Here is a 12,386-nt window from a genome sequence, read left to right as displayed (position 1 = left end):
TGAGTATTTCGTTGGGGGACAGATTTTCCCCTATTCTGCCACAGCTGTGGAGTCATCATTTCCAGCCTTCTGACCCCCTTCCTAACTGAGCCTCCATTCTACCCCTCAGCTCTCAGGAGGCCCCGCGGCCAGGCGGTTCCTGGGTTCCTCCAATGCCTCGAGCCGGGAAAAGACGCGCAGAACGTGTCTCGCCTCTCCTTGCGGTGGAGGTTGCACTCCATTCCCTAGCACGGACTAACCGTGGGAAAAGCGCTACCTTGGCCGATTAGAGCCTCTCTCCCTCTCGGGCTTGTACAAGGAGCCTTTGAATACGCTGCTCTTTTCGCCAACAACTGTCCCTCCCTAGGTCCCCGCCCCCATGCTCTCAACGCCTAGACCAGCACGAGGCCCCAGGACAGCGCGATCTAATCAGTCCCGCGTCGGATAAGCTTCTAATTAAAAGAGCCCTCCCTCCCCTCCGCTGACGCTTTCGCCTCGGCCCCTCGGGGGGGGGGGGTATTGAGGGAGGGGGTTGGAGGCTGGCCTTTGTCCCCGGGTCTTCGTGTCCTGTAAGGTGGGGGGCCTTGGAACCTCGCTGGACGCGGAGCCGACGCGGCGGGTGCGGGAACTGCAGCCTGCAATCCCACAGTTGGCGGAGCCCCCCTTCAAGAACAGCACCGTGCCCTGGGCCACAGCTTCTACTCATCAGTTCAGAAATGGAGAAGGGTTTGTCTAGGGACAATTTCTTTGCGGCTTCTGTTTCTCCTGTTTAAAAAAACTTCTTTCAAAACTCGGCCTTTTTTCTGCAAAATGTGGCACTGAGAGCCAAATTTCGTTCGTAAGCTGACAGGCCTCAATCAGGGCTGTGCCTTTGCTCCCAAAAGGAGGCCCAAGGTTCTCACCCAGCCCTGACAGCTAATGGGGCAGGGGGGTTATCTTTGCCTACTTAGCAGGCGATAGATTGAGGACTCTGGGGTCATGCAAATTATAAAAGCTTCTTAAGTTGTCAACTTGTGGCACCAAGCAGTGTGCGAGACTTGGCCTGCCTAGTACAATCCGGTAATTGGGACCTGTACCCACCCTCTTCCCCACTCCACTCCAACACGTAACACTGCCCGGTGTGGGTAGGATAGGCTGGGTTTTTGTTTTTCTTTGGGGGGTTATGTTTCAAAGATTGGGGTAATGGTCTCCTTCCTCTTTCCATTCTAAGTCTTCACAGACACTTGTCACAGAGCCTCTGTCACGCCTGGGGCAAGAGTAGGGGGTGAGGGGCCTTTTCACCCACCCACTCCCCTGAAATTGAATGGAGTTTGGCGATCCAGTGCAGGGACTGGGTGGGGGTGGGCTGGCACTGTGGCCCTGCATGAAGGCTGTGTGAGCGTCAGGGCAGATCTCATTCACCTCCTGTCCTGGACCCTCAGTCCTGAGACTCTTGGGGACTGCCTATATAGAAGGAGGGAATCCCACTAGTCAGTCTGTTCAGGGTTCCCGGACTGATCTTTATCTTAGCTGGAGGATGCTTTTTCCCCAGAGATGGCAACAGTTTCCCAAAAGCTGGCGAGGAATAGATTTAAAGCAATTTAATAACAATTACAGAAAGAGATTACATTTTTCAATCAAGACACTAATCAAGACTTTTTTTTTTTTTTTTTAACCCAGCCTTCGGGGAGTTGGGGAAGAACACAGTTGCCCTTAGTTTTTCCGCAGGGAAACTGTAGCCGGGGGGCCGGGCACTGCCATGAAGGGAGACGGAGGTACAGTCCGGCACACTCTAAAACAAGCGCCCTTCCCCGCCTGGAGCGCAAGGAACGTGGCCCCCACAGTGCTAGAGTTAGGGACGCACTGGGTGCGAGTTGGGTCCGAGGGGGTAAGGAGGAGGGCATAGGACAGAGGCCGGCGGGGCCATCTGGAAGGGCCTCACCAGCTTTCCTGAGGGCCGTGGGTGTCGTGGTGTAGGGTCGCTCAGCTTCAGATAACATTACTCGGTAATTACTCTTCCCATTTAAAGCCCATGCCGTTTAACTGGCTCCGAGTAATTAATGAAAGTTGGTGCGCGGTCCCCTGATTTACGGCTCCGAGTCAGCTCGGGGTCAGCCGAACAGATTCATTTCGCTCGCCCGCGCTGCCCCGGAGCAAGAGCCGCGGTGTTTGTTTTTGAAGAAGAACTTTCTCTGGCGAGCGGTTGGCGGTTTTCATACTTCACTTGTCCGAGGTTCGGCTCAGAAGCAGAAGGCAAGGTGGAAGAAGACAAGGGCGTAAATGAATTGGAAAAGGCGGGGAGGTCAGAGTTTTTCTTGAGAAAAGGCGGGGAGCCGCTCCGAGGTCACACATTTGGGCTTGGACCAGGCTCCCCGCCGAAAGTTCTGGAGACCGGTGGGGTGGCATCACCCTATGCTGGGGTTTCGAGTACGGGGGCCAGGCGCTTCTCTACCCCGGTTCTGCTTCAGAATCACCGACCCAGTCTCACCCCTGACGCTGTGCTTCTCTCCGCCGCGCTCGCAGGATACAGCACTGTCACCTTCGACGGGACGCCCAGCTACGGTCACACGCCCTCGCACCACGCGGCGCAGTTCCCTAACCACTCTTTCAAGCACGAGGACCCCATGGGCCAGCAGGGCTCTCTGGGTAAGCAGGCGGGAATGAGGTGGGGTCCTTCTCTCTTTCTTCCATGCCACTCCCGTCCCCATAATTTCCAAACCACAGCAAATCGGGAAAGGGAGAAGAGGACATCTAAAGGGATTTTTAGAAATAATCAGCCCAATCTCACTCAATTTAAAAGAAAAGATTGAGTTTTGTCCCGCCCCCCCCCCCCAAGTATGTTAGGGACAGCTCCACTCAAACAAGCCTACGAATATGTCTACGTGTTCTACGAAGTGGCTAATAAAGGACTGTGCAGTGAGAAGCTGATGAGCTCCTTACGATCTGCACGCCCTCTCTCGGCACGCGCCGGCATCCAGACCCCTTGCCCCCAGTTTAGCCGAGGAGACTAGCTGGGGATGCTCTCTGTCCCAGCCCCTGCCCTCGGCCTCGCCCCGCGCGTCCCCACTCCCACCCCGAGCCCTTGGGGCGCGCTCACCCCGCTCTCCTCGGCTCTCCGCAGGCGAGCAGCAGTACTCTGTGCCGCCCCCCGTCTATGGCTGCCACACCCCCACCGACAGCTGCACTGGCAGCCAGGCCCTTCTGCTGAGGACGCCCTACAGCAGGTAGGAAGGCGCTCGCCACGATGTCTGGGGCGCGCGAGCCGGCGGGAGCGGGAACGTCCGACGCGGGCAGCCCCGACCGCGGGCAAGCAGGGTCCTGGAGGCAAAGGACACCTTTAGCTACTTAAAGAAAATTAAAGCAGATCTCCAGGCTCTGATTTGAAAGAAGTAGGTTTCCTCGTCTCCTGGTGTTCTTGTTTTTGTTTTTGTTTTTTTTTAAATATAAATGAGGGCCATTACTGTTTGAGCTGAAGAAGAGTGGGGCTTCAAGAAGTTATTTTTTAAGGGGCTCCTTATTTTTTTTAAGTCCTTTTTAAAGGACTTGAACTCGCTCGAGACCAAAGATTAAACATGGACTCGACTCGCACTCCGGTCTTCTCCCGTCTCAGCCCCCTCCTCGCCCACTAGCCACACGGGCCGGCCTTCTCTGGGAGTAATTCGAGGGCGCGTACACTCTGACCGCAGCCTTCTCCCTACCCCTGTGCCCCAGAGTGTCCCGCTGCGGCGGCGCTCGGTGGGCGTGGTTCCCAGCTCCAGGCTCCGGGCAGGGACCGGACCCGGACTGTGTGCCGGGCTGCGGTGGGGTCGCAGCAGCGTCCTCCGGGGACACGGCTCCAGCCCGCGCCCGCCCTCCTTCCTGTTCCTGGGAGGCAGAAGACCAGCTTTTTTTTTCCTTCCAAGCTTTTTTCCCCGTCCCTTGTGCGTTCTCCCGGCTCTCCCTCCACCCTCCACCTTCTCTCCCCCAAATTTATTCTTCAACTTTGGGTGAACTTGGCCGGCATCCCGCTTCTCCGATAGCGTTGCCTAGTAACTGGTGCACACACCGGCGCGCGCGGGGCTGGAAGGTGGAGCGGGGGGAGGGAAGTGGCCGCTCTCGGCCTTCGAGGCGGGGGATTGGGCGCGCATTACCTCATATTCCGCCCCTCCCCCTCCCTCCCACCCCGGTGCTACGGGGATCCTGATACCGACTGCCCCCAAATGCATCTCCATCCTCCCCCCTCTGCTCGAGGACCCGGGGCTGACGTCAAGGGAAGGAGGTAGTGAGGTAATGAAGGAAGGAAAAGCGCCTGCCCTGGGAGATTGGGTGGGGGGAATGGCCGCGCCTGGGGGACTTCTTAGTCCCACAGGTGGAGGAGGGGAAGGAATCTTCGCTCCCGAGCGGGCGGCGCATCCCAAAGGCCGGGTGTGCTTATGAACTTGAGCCTGGAACTGGTCTGATTCCCCTATCCGGTGGAAGTACAGGGTCGAGCCCCTTCTATTATGTATGCTTGAGACCCACGGACTTCGGAAACCTTTCCGTTTGATGGGAAAATCCGGCATACCTAATCGGATCTTGGATTCGAGATCACTCTTTTTTTTTTCCTTTCCTTTCCTTTCCTTTCCTTTCCTTTCCTTTCCTTTCCTTTCCTTCCCCTTCCCCTTCCTCTTCCCCTTCCCTTCTTTCGTCTTTCTTTCTTTCTTTGAGTGAGAGGAAGCAAAGAAATGCACAAAGGTTGTACAGAGAGAGGTAGAATGACCACACCTTGTCGTCTTCCTTTTCATTCTCACTAGCTAGAATCTAGTTCTATTCTTTGGCACGGCGGGCCCAGTGTTCAGCTCCAAGCTCTCTGTTTCTGTGCTTCCCCTTGGTGGGGTCAGTCACTGGAATGGGTGTAGAACTCACAACCATTCTCTGTTGTGGACACCCCTACTCCCACCCCAGCAAAATTGTGGTGGCAGGGTCATCGTCATCTTTGAGGAGCTGCTCCTGCCGGTTGCCAGGGTGGCATTGCTGTTATTCTGGTAGCCATTGGGGGCGCAGTTGGAATGGTTCCCCGTGGAATGACTTTAGCCCACTCCTCCCTCCGTGGTTCCTGGTTGGTGTCTTATCCCAGGCAGAGAGAAAGACCTTGATGCTGCTGGAGTGAGTGTCGTTTAGCTGCACTGGGATACCTCCGTGGGGCTTGGGGACTGGGAGATGTTGGAAGGGGACCATCAGAGGGGCTGAGCAACCTAGAAAGTGAAGAAGGTGGGGATGAAGTGATCACAGCCACTGGTTTCATAATTCTCTGCCCCTGTGGTGGATTCTGACTTAGTGCTGAAATTGTGGTTGTCTTGGATGTAGGAAAAGTCACTTGGGTTGCATTTTATAGGTGAAACTCTCACATTTTCTAATCCAGCTTTTGATCGGCCACTGTATAAAGCAATTTTGTTAGGTTCATCTTTTGGAAATCTTTGCTTATCCATTGGATATTTTTTCTTTTCTTTTCTTTTCTTTTTTTGCCATTTATCCATTTTTGAGAGACAGAGCACAAGCAGGGTAGGGGCAGAGAGAGAGGGAGACCAGACTGTCATCACAGAGCCCGATGCGGGGCTTGAACTCATGAACCATGACATCATGACCTGAGCCCAAGTCTGACACTCAACAGACTGAGCCACCCAGGCGCCTTGGATCCTTTTTTGGTTTTCATTTTTATATTTATGTCACAAATATACCATTTTCTTCTGTTAGAGAAAATTTTTTTTTTTAATGTTTACTTATTTTTGAGAGAGAGAGAGCGAGAGAGAGAGAGAGCAGGGGAGGGGTGGAAAGAGAGGGAGACACAAAATCCGAAGCAGACTCCAGGCTCTGAGCTGTCAGCACAGAGCCCGTCATGGGGCTCAAATTCATGAACCATGAGATCATAACCTGAGCCTAAGTCGGAGGCTTTCCCGACTGAGCCACCCAGGTGCCCCATGTTAGAGAAGATTTCTAAGCAATAAATCTCCTAAAAAAGGATTTGTGACCCCTGTAGGAAAAAAGTCTGCTCCCTTGAATTTTGTACTGTCTTTGAAATTCCATTCACCCTACATTCATAACATTTTCAATCACTTTTCAAAGATCAGATACAGTAATAATGATAGAACAGGCAGGTATAGGATATTTTAAAACTGGTCATATGCAATTACTGCAGTTACGTCATTTCCTTTTTTCTTACTCCTAAAAAAAGGTTTGAGAGGGTACCTAAATGCTTTTGTGAATGCAGTGTTTGAAAAAGCATAGGAAACAAGACTAAATTTTAATCACTTAGTGGCTTAACTTTTGGGTTTTAGATATTTAGTGGTGCCTCTATTGGCCCCTGGCTCCATTCCCTTCCATCTAAAATTGGGACCTCCTGGGAAAGGCTTGCTTGTATTTTGTTAGCCTCCTTGCACTTGACCCCTTGGGGAAAGCACTTGCTTTCCAAAGCTTCTGTCTCTCCAGTCTTTAATGTAGTCTCCCTTCCCAGAATAAAATCAAGGTAATGGTACATACACTAATATTAAATAAGCAGTGCACAATATGTATTTGCTTTGAGGAAATTCTCAAAATTCTCTCCTTGTTATACAAGTCTTTTTCCTCTCTCAGGGAACAGATCTGGGGAGTTATGTGTGAACATTTGTGTGTAGATGTGAACAGTAGTGAATAGAAAATGCTCACAGTTAACTTACGGGAGGTGATAGAAGATGGTTTTTCCCATCCTCTCTGCCCCCATATGAAGGTGGGTAGAGTTCTGTCCAAAGGTTACAGATTTTGGCTTCTCCGTAGGGGCCGTGATCACAGCTGGGTGAACCATGCATGAGTCCTTTTAACATAATGACGAGGATTTATTGCATGCTGACTGTGTGTTGCTGGGCACTGTGCTAAGTGCGTCACTCAGTTTACTCATTTAACTTCTTCTGATGACTTTGTGAGGTAGGTACTCTAATCTTTATCCTACTGAAGAGGAAATAGATTCAGAGACGCAAAGTAACTTGCTTTGGTCACACAGCGAGTCAGAATCAAGACCAGGACTTGATCCTCAGTCTCTCTGACTTCAAAACCCATCTGTGCTCTGAATCACTGAGGGATTCCAGACCACCAGCATCCTCCACCTGGAATACTCCCCTTATACAATCTGTGCCAACACTGTTGCTGATAAGCGTGAAGAGCAAATGCTTATATAGACTTAACTTCATCCAGACACCATTCTAAACACTGTATCAGGATTGACTTCTTTAATCCAGATGATGACTTTTTGAGCCAGGTAATAGGTTATCGTCCCCATTTTATAGAGGAAGTCCTGGGAGGTGAATTTGCCCAGTATGACACAGTAAGGTCCCTGATTTCAGGTAGTGAGGTTTCAGAATCCATCCTCTTACCCAGTGCACCCTGCTATCTCTCTTGATGAATAAGTGCCATTTTCTTTCCAAAGGTGGCATCTGTCCGGGGCCTCAGTAGAGAAAGGTCTTTATTTTCCAGTAATGAAAGAAATCCCATTATCCATTAGTTCTACCCATAACTTTCAATAGAAAGCCCTTAATGGATTCGGGGCAGTTTTCTCCCTGGTGAGTGTTGTCAGAAACAGACTTTCTCCTGAAGCCCTCATTCAACAAAGTCTGCCTTTCATACTTCAGACACCTCTAGCTTAGCCTTTACTGCTGGGGTGAACTGCTGGGGGTGAAGTTCAGTCAAGGCACCTAAAGACCTTTCTCCCCATCCCTCCAGACCTAGGAGGAATGACCGCTTGTAGGGCCACTGTGATTGTGCTTGCTCCCAGGCAATGTTCCAGAAGTGATTGGACTCCATGCTCTCCTGAGGGGAGACAGTAGTAAAATTCACACTCACTAAGCACAAAAACTTTCCCTGATTTCTGCCTAAAACAGGAAGCTAGCTGGGCCTTCTCTGCTCACGTCCTTTGAATCTTCTTCCATAAGGCCTTCTGCCTCCTCTGCTGGCTGACCTCAGTTGAGCCCCCGATCTCTGACTATGCCCAGTTCATGGGTTGATTTTCACAGCTACTTGTGAAAAGGAGTTCTGTGCCCTGTGTTTGAAAAATCCTCCTCTCCACACTATTTTTTAAAAGATATTCTAGTCCTTTCCCTTTCTTCTTGCTCTTTTATTAGGTTTGCATATCCTTATTTTTTTTCCTGGAAGTTTATTTATTTTGACAGAGACAGAGAGAATGAGTGGGGGAGAGACAGAGAGAGAGAGAGGGACAGAAGATCCAAAGCGAGTTCTTTGCTGACAGCAGAGAGCCCCATGCGGGGCTTGAACACTGGAACTGCAAGATCATGACCTGAGCCGAAGTCCAAGTGGGAAGCTCAACTGACTGAGCCACCCAGGCGCTCCTGCATAGCCTTCTTTAGCAAATCTGCTACCAATTTAAATGAGGATATTTCCTTTTGCCCCTTACTAGGTAAAACTGCTCCCAATTTGGGAAGCAATAATTACTGATTCAGATATTTTTAATTGAATGTTAACAATTCAGGGGCGCCTGGGTGGCTCAGTCAGGTAAAGTGTCTGACTCCAGCTGGGGTCATGACCTCACAGTTCATTGAGCTCGAGCCCCACATGGGGCTCTGTGCTGACACCTGAGAGCCTGGAACCTGCTCTGGATTCTCTCTCTCTCTCTCTCTCTCTCTCTCTCTCTCTGCCCCTCCCCCGTTCACACTCTCTCTGTTTTTCAAAACTGATAAACAAAATTTTTAAAAAGTAAAAAAAAATTTAAATGCTTGAATGTTGATTCATGAGCGACGAAGTTGACAGTGGAGGCTTTTACCAGCAGATTGTTTTTCATGTGAGAGAGACTTCCATAGCAGGCATAGAGTTTCTGGGGAAGCCAGGTCTTTGCGAAGTGCACTATATACTAGTTAGGTGGGCTTTCAACATAGACATGCGCCAGAGGACAGCTCATGCCCAAGGAAATAATATTATATTCAATAACACTTCTTTTCACTTGCGAACATATGTACATTTACATGGTGTACAAGTTTCACTTAAGACAATACTGATACTTGTTTCCCACATAGGTAGTCATGAAGACAGAAAGGTGAAATGGTTTCCAGGGGTGGGCAGTATCAAAACCAAAGACTTGAAACGGACTTGTCTCCAGGGAGGGGGAAAAATCTACTTTCAAATATTCCTGCAACTCTTGTGCTGACCAAGTGTTTATTAATAGAAATTGAATCCCCAGTGGGTTTTTCTTTGGTGAACTGGTGAGCTGGAGAGAAATAACAATACCAAGAGATTGACTGTAAAATAATTATTCACCAGGGCCTGCTGGGCAGAAATTTCTCAACAGGCAGCCTCTATGGCGCCTTGGGGGGAAGAACGCAGGAAAAGGGCAGTGTGGAAGTCTGGCTGCAGCCTCTTTTCCTGAGCCGTGGTTATCAGGTAGAGAGGTGAACCCACAGGGGCCTCTCTGTTGGTGCGGGACAGGGCTATTGCAGCAAAAGCTGGACATCATGAATTCTGATCACAGATGGAAGTTATATCTGCATTTTTCTTGGTTGGTGTTTTCTTTTCTCATTCATCCATCCATTCATTCATTTTTTCCGTCAGTCTTCTGGGGGAAACTCTTTACTTCCACCAAGGTGCTACTTTGCCAGCTGGCAACCATCTGGCAGAGGAAACGCTGGTCTTAAGCAGGTTCGTCAGCTCCATTCTACTGGTGACATGAATTTTTCTACCTTGTTCTGCTGAATATATAGTAAACACTCTTAAAGATGAAAATGTACTTGAATTACACACACATTTGAAGAGCGGAGGAGTCCCAGCCCAGATACTAGCTGAGGGCTTTCTTTCCTCCTTTCTTTTTGTGTGGAGGTCGAGAACTCAGTAATACTGGAGTCCAGGCCAAAACAAACTCTATATGATCTACTACCGATTTCCTTTTAAGTTCCTCTTTTTGCTAGGACTGACTTCCTTTTATTTTACTCCAACTTGCATTAATCCCAGTTACAGAAGGTTTTTTCCTCTCTCCCTTGCTTCCAACTTCAAACATTTCTTACATACGAAACAAGGGGCTTTAAAAAAAAGTCTACTTAAAAAAATATAAAGGATACCATGACTTTTGGAATATATTTTGGCAGCCTGCAATTGCAGAGTTCACTTCCGAACAGGGTTAGATGGCGAGCTGAAATGCCTACGTGACCACTGTGGTTGCTTTGAGCCAAACCACCTGCTTATCTGATCTCCTCTGGGAATGAGGTGGTCAACACCTACAGTGGTTATTTAATAATTAGATGCTTTATTTGTCAGAGGCCATATATTCCTTGACCAGCGCTGCCTCTTTCTGTGGGTTTTCATGATGAAAGCTGGGTGTTGACCGATTGCCCAAAGAGATCAGAGCTGGAGCATGCTTGGGTCCAGTATTTTTAGCTCGGGTTCACATTCTGTCTCCTCCCCAGCAGAGGAGTTATTGTCATTGCTGTCATTGACTTCCAGTAAAAAGGTGGTGCCAGCCAAAGCTGACGGACGGAACCACTGAGGAACTTCAGCCAGCAGAAGGCAGGATGTGGTTAAAATTGTGCTCTGATCCTATCACTGGACTCAGGAAACCTATTAGTAGGTTGGGGGGTTTCTAAAAGTCCTTCTCCCCTATTGCCCTATCCCATCTTCTCTCCCTTCAAGAGGATTTGCAAGCTGAGCTATCAGGACCACTCAAACAAGAAGTGGGGCTCCTCCTGCAATCTTGGCATAGGATTCTTAGCTGAAAAGGACATGTTGGGCATCTTGCATGTTTTAACTTTTCTGGAGACAGAGAAAGTCACAATGCTTCCTGGAACATGTTCTCTTTCACCTCCAGACTTGTCTGTATTATTATTGTATAATGATTACTATTATTTAAATGGTAGACGATGAGCTTAGAGGCCAAATAATGCCAGGATGCCTTCAAAGGGATGCGGCAGGTGAGGTGGGAGCATCAGGCAGGCCAGCATCAGGCATGTCTCTGAGCCTCACTCTTTCTCTGATAAATGGGGATCATCACTGTACCTGCCTCACAAAGTTGTGGGGCATATTGGGGAATGTGTGAAAAGTACTGTGAAAAATTTGATAGATTAGGAAAAATTAAAATTTATGATCTGTATAGTCTTCAAAGAGCCATTTTTAGGGCTTTACAACATCCCTGTAAAGTTAGAATGATTGAGATTAATATTTCCATTTGGCAGATGCAGAAACTGAGGTGCAGTGAGCTGAACTGATTGGCTCAAGGTCTTAAAACTTACAGAGCAACACTGTCCAATAAAACCAATGCAAACCATATTTATAATTTGGAATTTTTTAGTAGCTGCATTACAAAAATAAAACAGTGAAATTAATTTTTAATACATTGTATTTAACTCAAAATAGTCAAAATCTTATTTCAATGTGTAGCACTAGCCACATTTCAAGTGCTCAATATAGCCTTGTCTGACTAGTAACTATCTTAAGTATGGAATATTTATTAAGCACACACTAGGACAATACATACATGGAAGACATAGACCGAATATTTGAGAAAATTTGCTTTCTGGGGGCTGAGAAAATGGCCTTAAAAATATTTTCTCTTTGGGGTACTTGCTGATAGAGACCCTTAGGAATCTACTGGACTACTCTTTAAGTCTGTGAGAAAATTCCTAAATCATAAAGTTAGATATTTGGGACTCATTAACCCGTGTGCATAAACTTCTGTCCCTTGTCTTGCTTCCCAGCTCTCTTGAAAATTATGGTCTTAGTCTTATGCAAGGATGAAATAATTTCAGAAAGACCCCACATCCCAATAGGGCCTAGGAAAATTGTCAACCGGAGCTGAGTGATTTTAGTTGGTGAACAATTTTTTAAAAATCAGTGACAAAAATACAGAGCTGCCTGGGGAATACAATGCCTGTTGGCTGAGATTAATGGCGAGATTAATAAATGGATTGCTTGATGAAAAGGCGCAAGAGAACAAAAACCAGTAGAGATTGTGGAGGAGGCTGCTTATTAATGAGCTGTCAGCCCAAAGAAAGTTCACGAAACTCTTCTGTGTTAAATGCAGCAGGGCTGGCACTTCTAATAAAAATTGGGGTCCTTCAGGAATTAATTACACCAGCCTTACAGCAAGAATTTGTGGAATTGCGAAACGGTAGTGGCACAGACCAGCACGGGCCGCTACTGCAAATGGAGAAGCTGCAGGAGAAACTAATCATGTTTTTTCATTGATATGTAGGATATTGTAGTAGCATAATAGCCAGTCAGACACGAGGATGAATGATGGGGTCCAGATAGACACTGACTAATGAAAGGACACATAGTTCGAGTTTGAAGTCACTTCACGTTTCATATGTAAAATTCCCTCCTGGAATCTGATTTTCCCCTTATCCTGTGTGCCCGCCACGAAGGAGTTCCAAATCATTTTCAGAGTGATTATGTGAACGGCAGAGGGACTGGGCCATGATTTATCAAGCTATGCCTAGAGGGAGCAC

The 12,386-nt window shown here is 48.3% G+C and overlaps 1 protein-coding gene across 8 annotated transcripts in view; it reads left to right on the top strand.

Moving 5' to 3' along the window:
* The window catches only part of WT1 (WT1 transcription factor), a 49,984-nt gene that overhangs the window by 3,651 nt on the left and 33,947 nt on the right, over positions 1-12,386 (top strand). For 3 of the 8 annotated variants that reach the window (XM_047879381.1, XM_047879380.1, XM_047879379.1), the window contains exons 1-3: positions 557-705; positions 2,482-2,604; positions 3,080-3,182. In XM_047879381.1, the coding sequence (XP_047735337.1) occupies positions 696-705; positions 2,482-2,604; positions 3,080-3,182 (236 nt within the window). In that variant the 5' untranslated portion in view covers positions 557-695. Of the gene's footprint in view, positions 1-556; positions 706-1,017; positions 1,734-2,481; positions 2,605-3,079; positions 3,183-4,071; positions 4,225-12,386 lie in introns of those variants that run through there. The other 5 variants (XR_007156543.1, XR_007156542.1, XM_047879377.1 and 2 more) reach the window with 3 other exon arrangements.

This window comes from Prionailurus viverrinus, chromosome D1 (genome assembly GCF_022837055.1).
Source record: "Prionailurus viverrinus isolate Anna chromosome D1, UM_Priviv_1.0, whole genome shotgun sequence".
NCBI classification, from domain to species: Eukaryota; Metazoa; Chordata; class Mammalia; order Carnivora; family Felidae; genus Prionailurus; species Prionailurus viverrinus.
The sequence above is the reverse complement of the archived record's forward strand: the minus strand, read 5'-3'. Positions and strand labels throughout refer to the sequence as shown.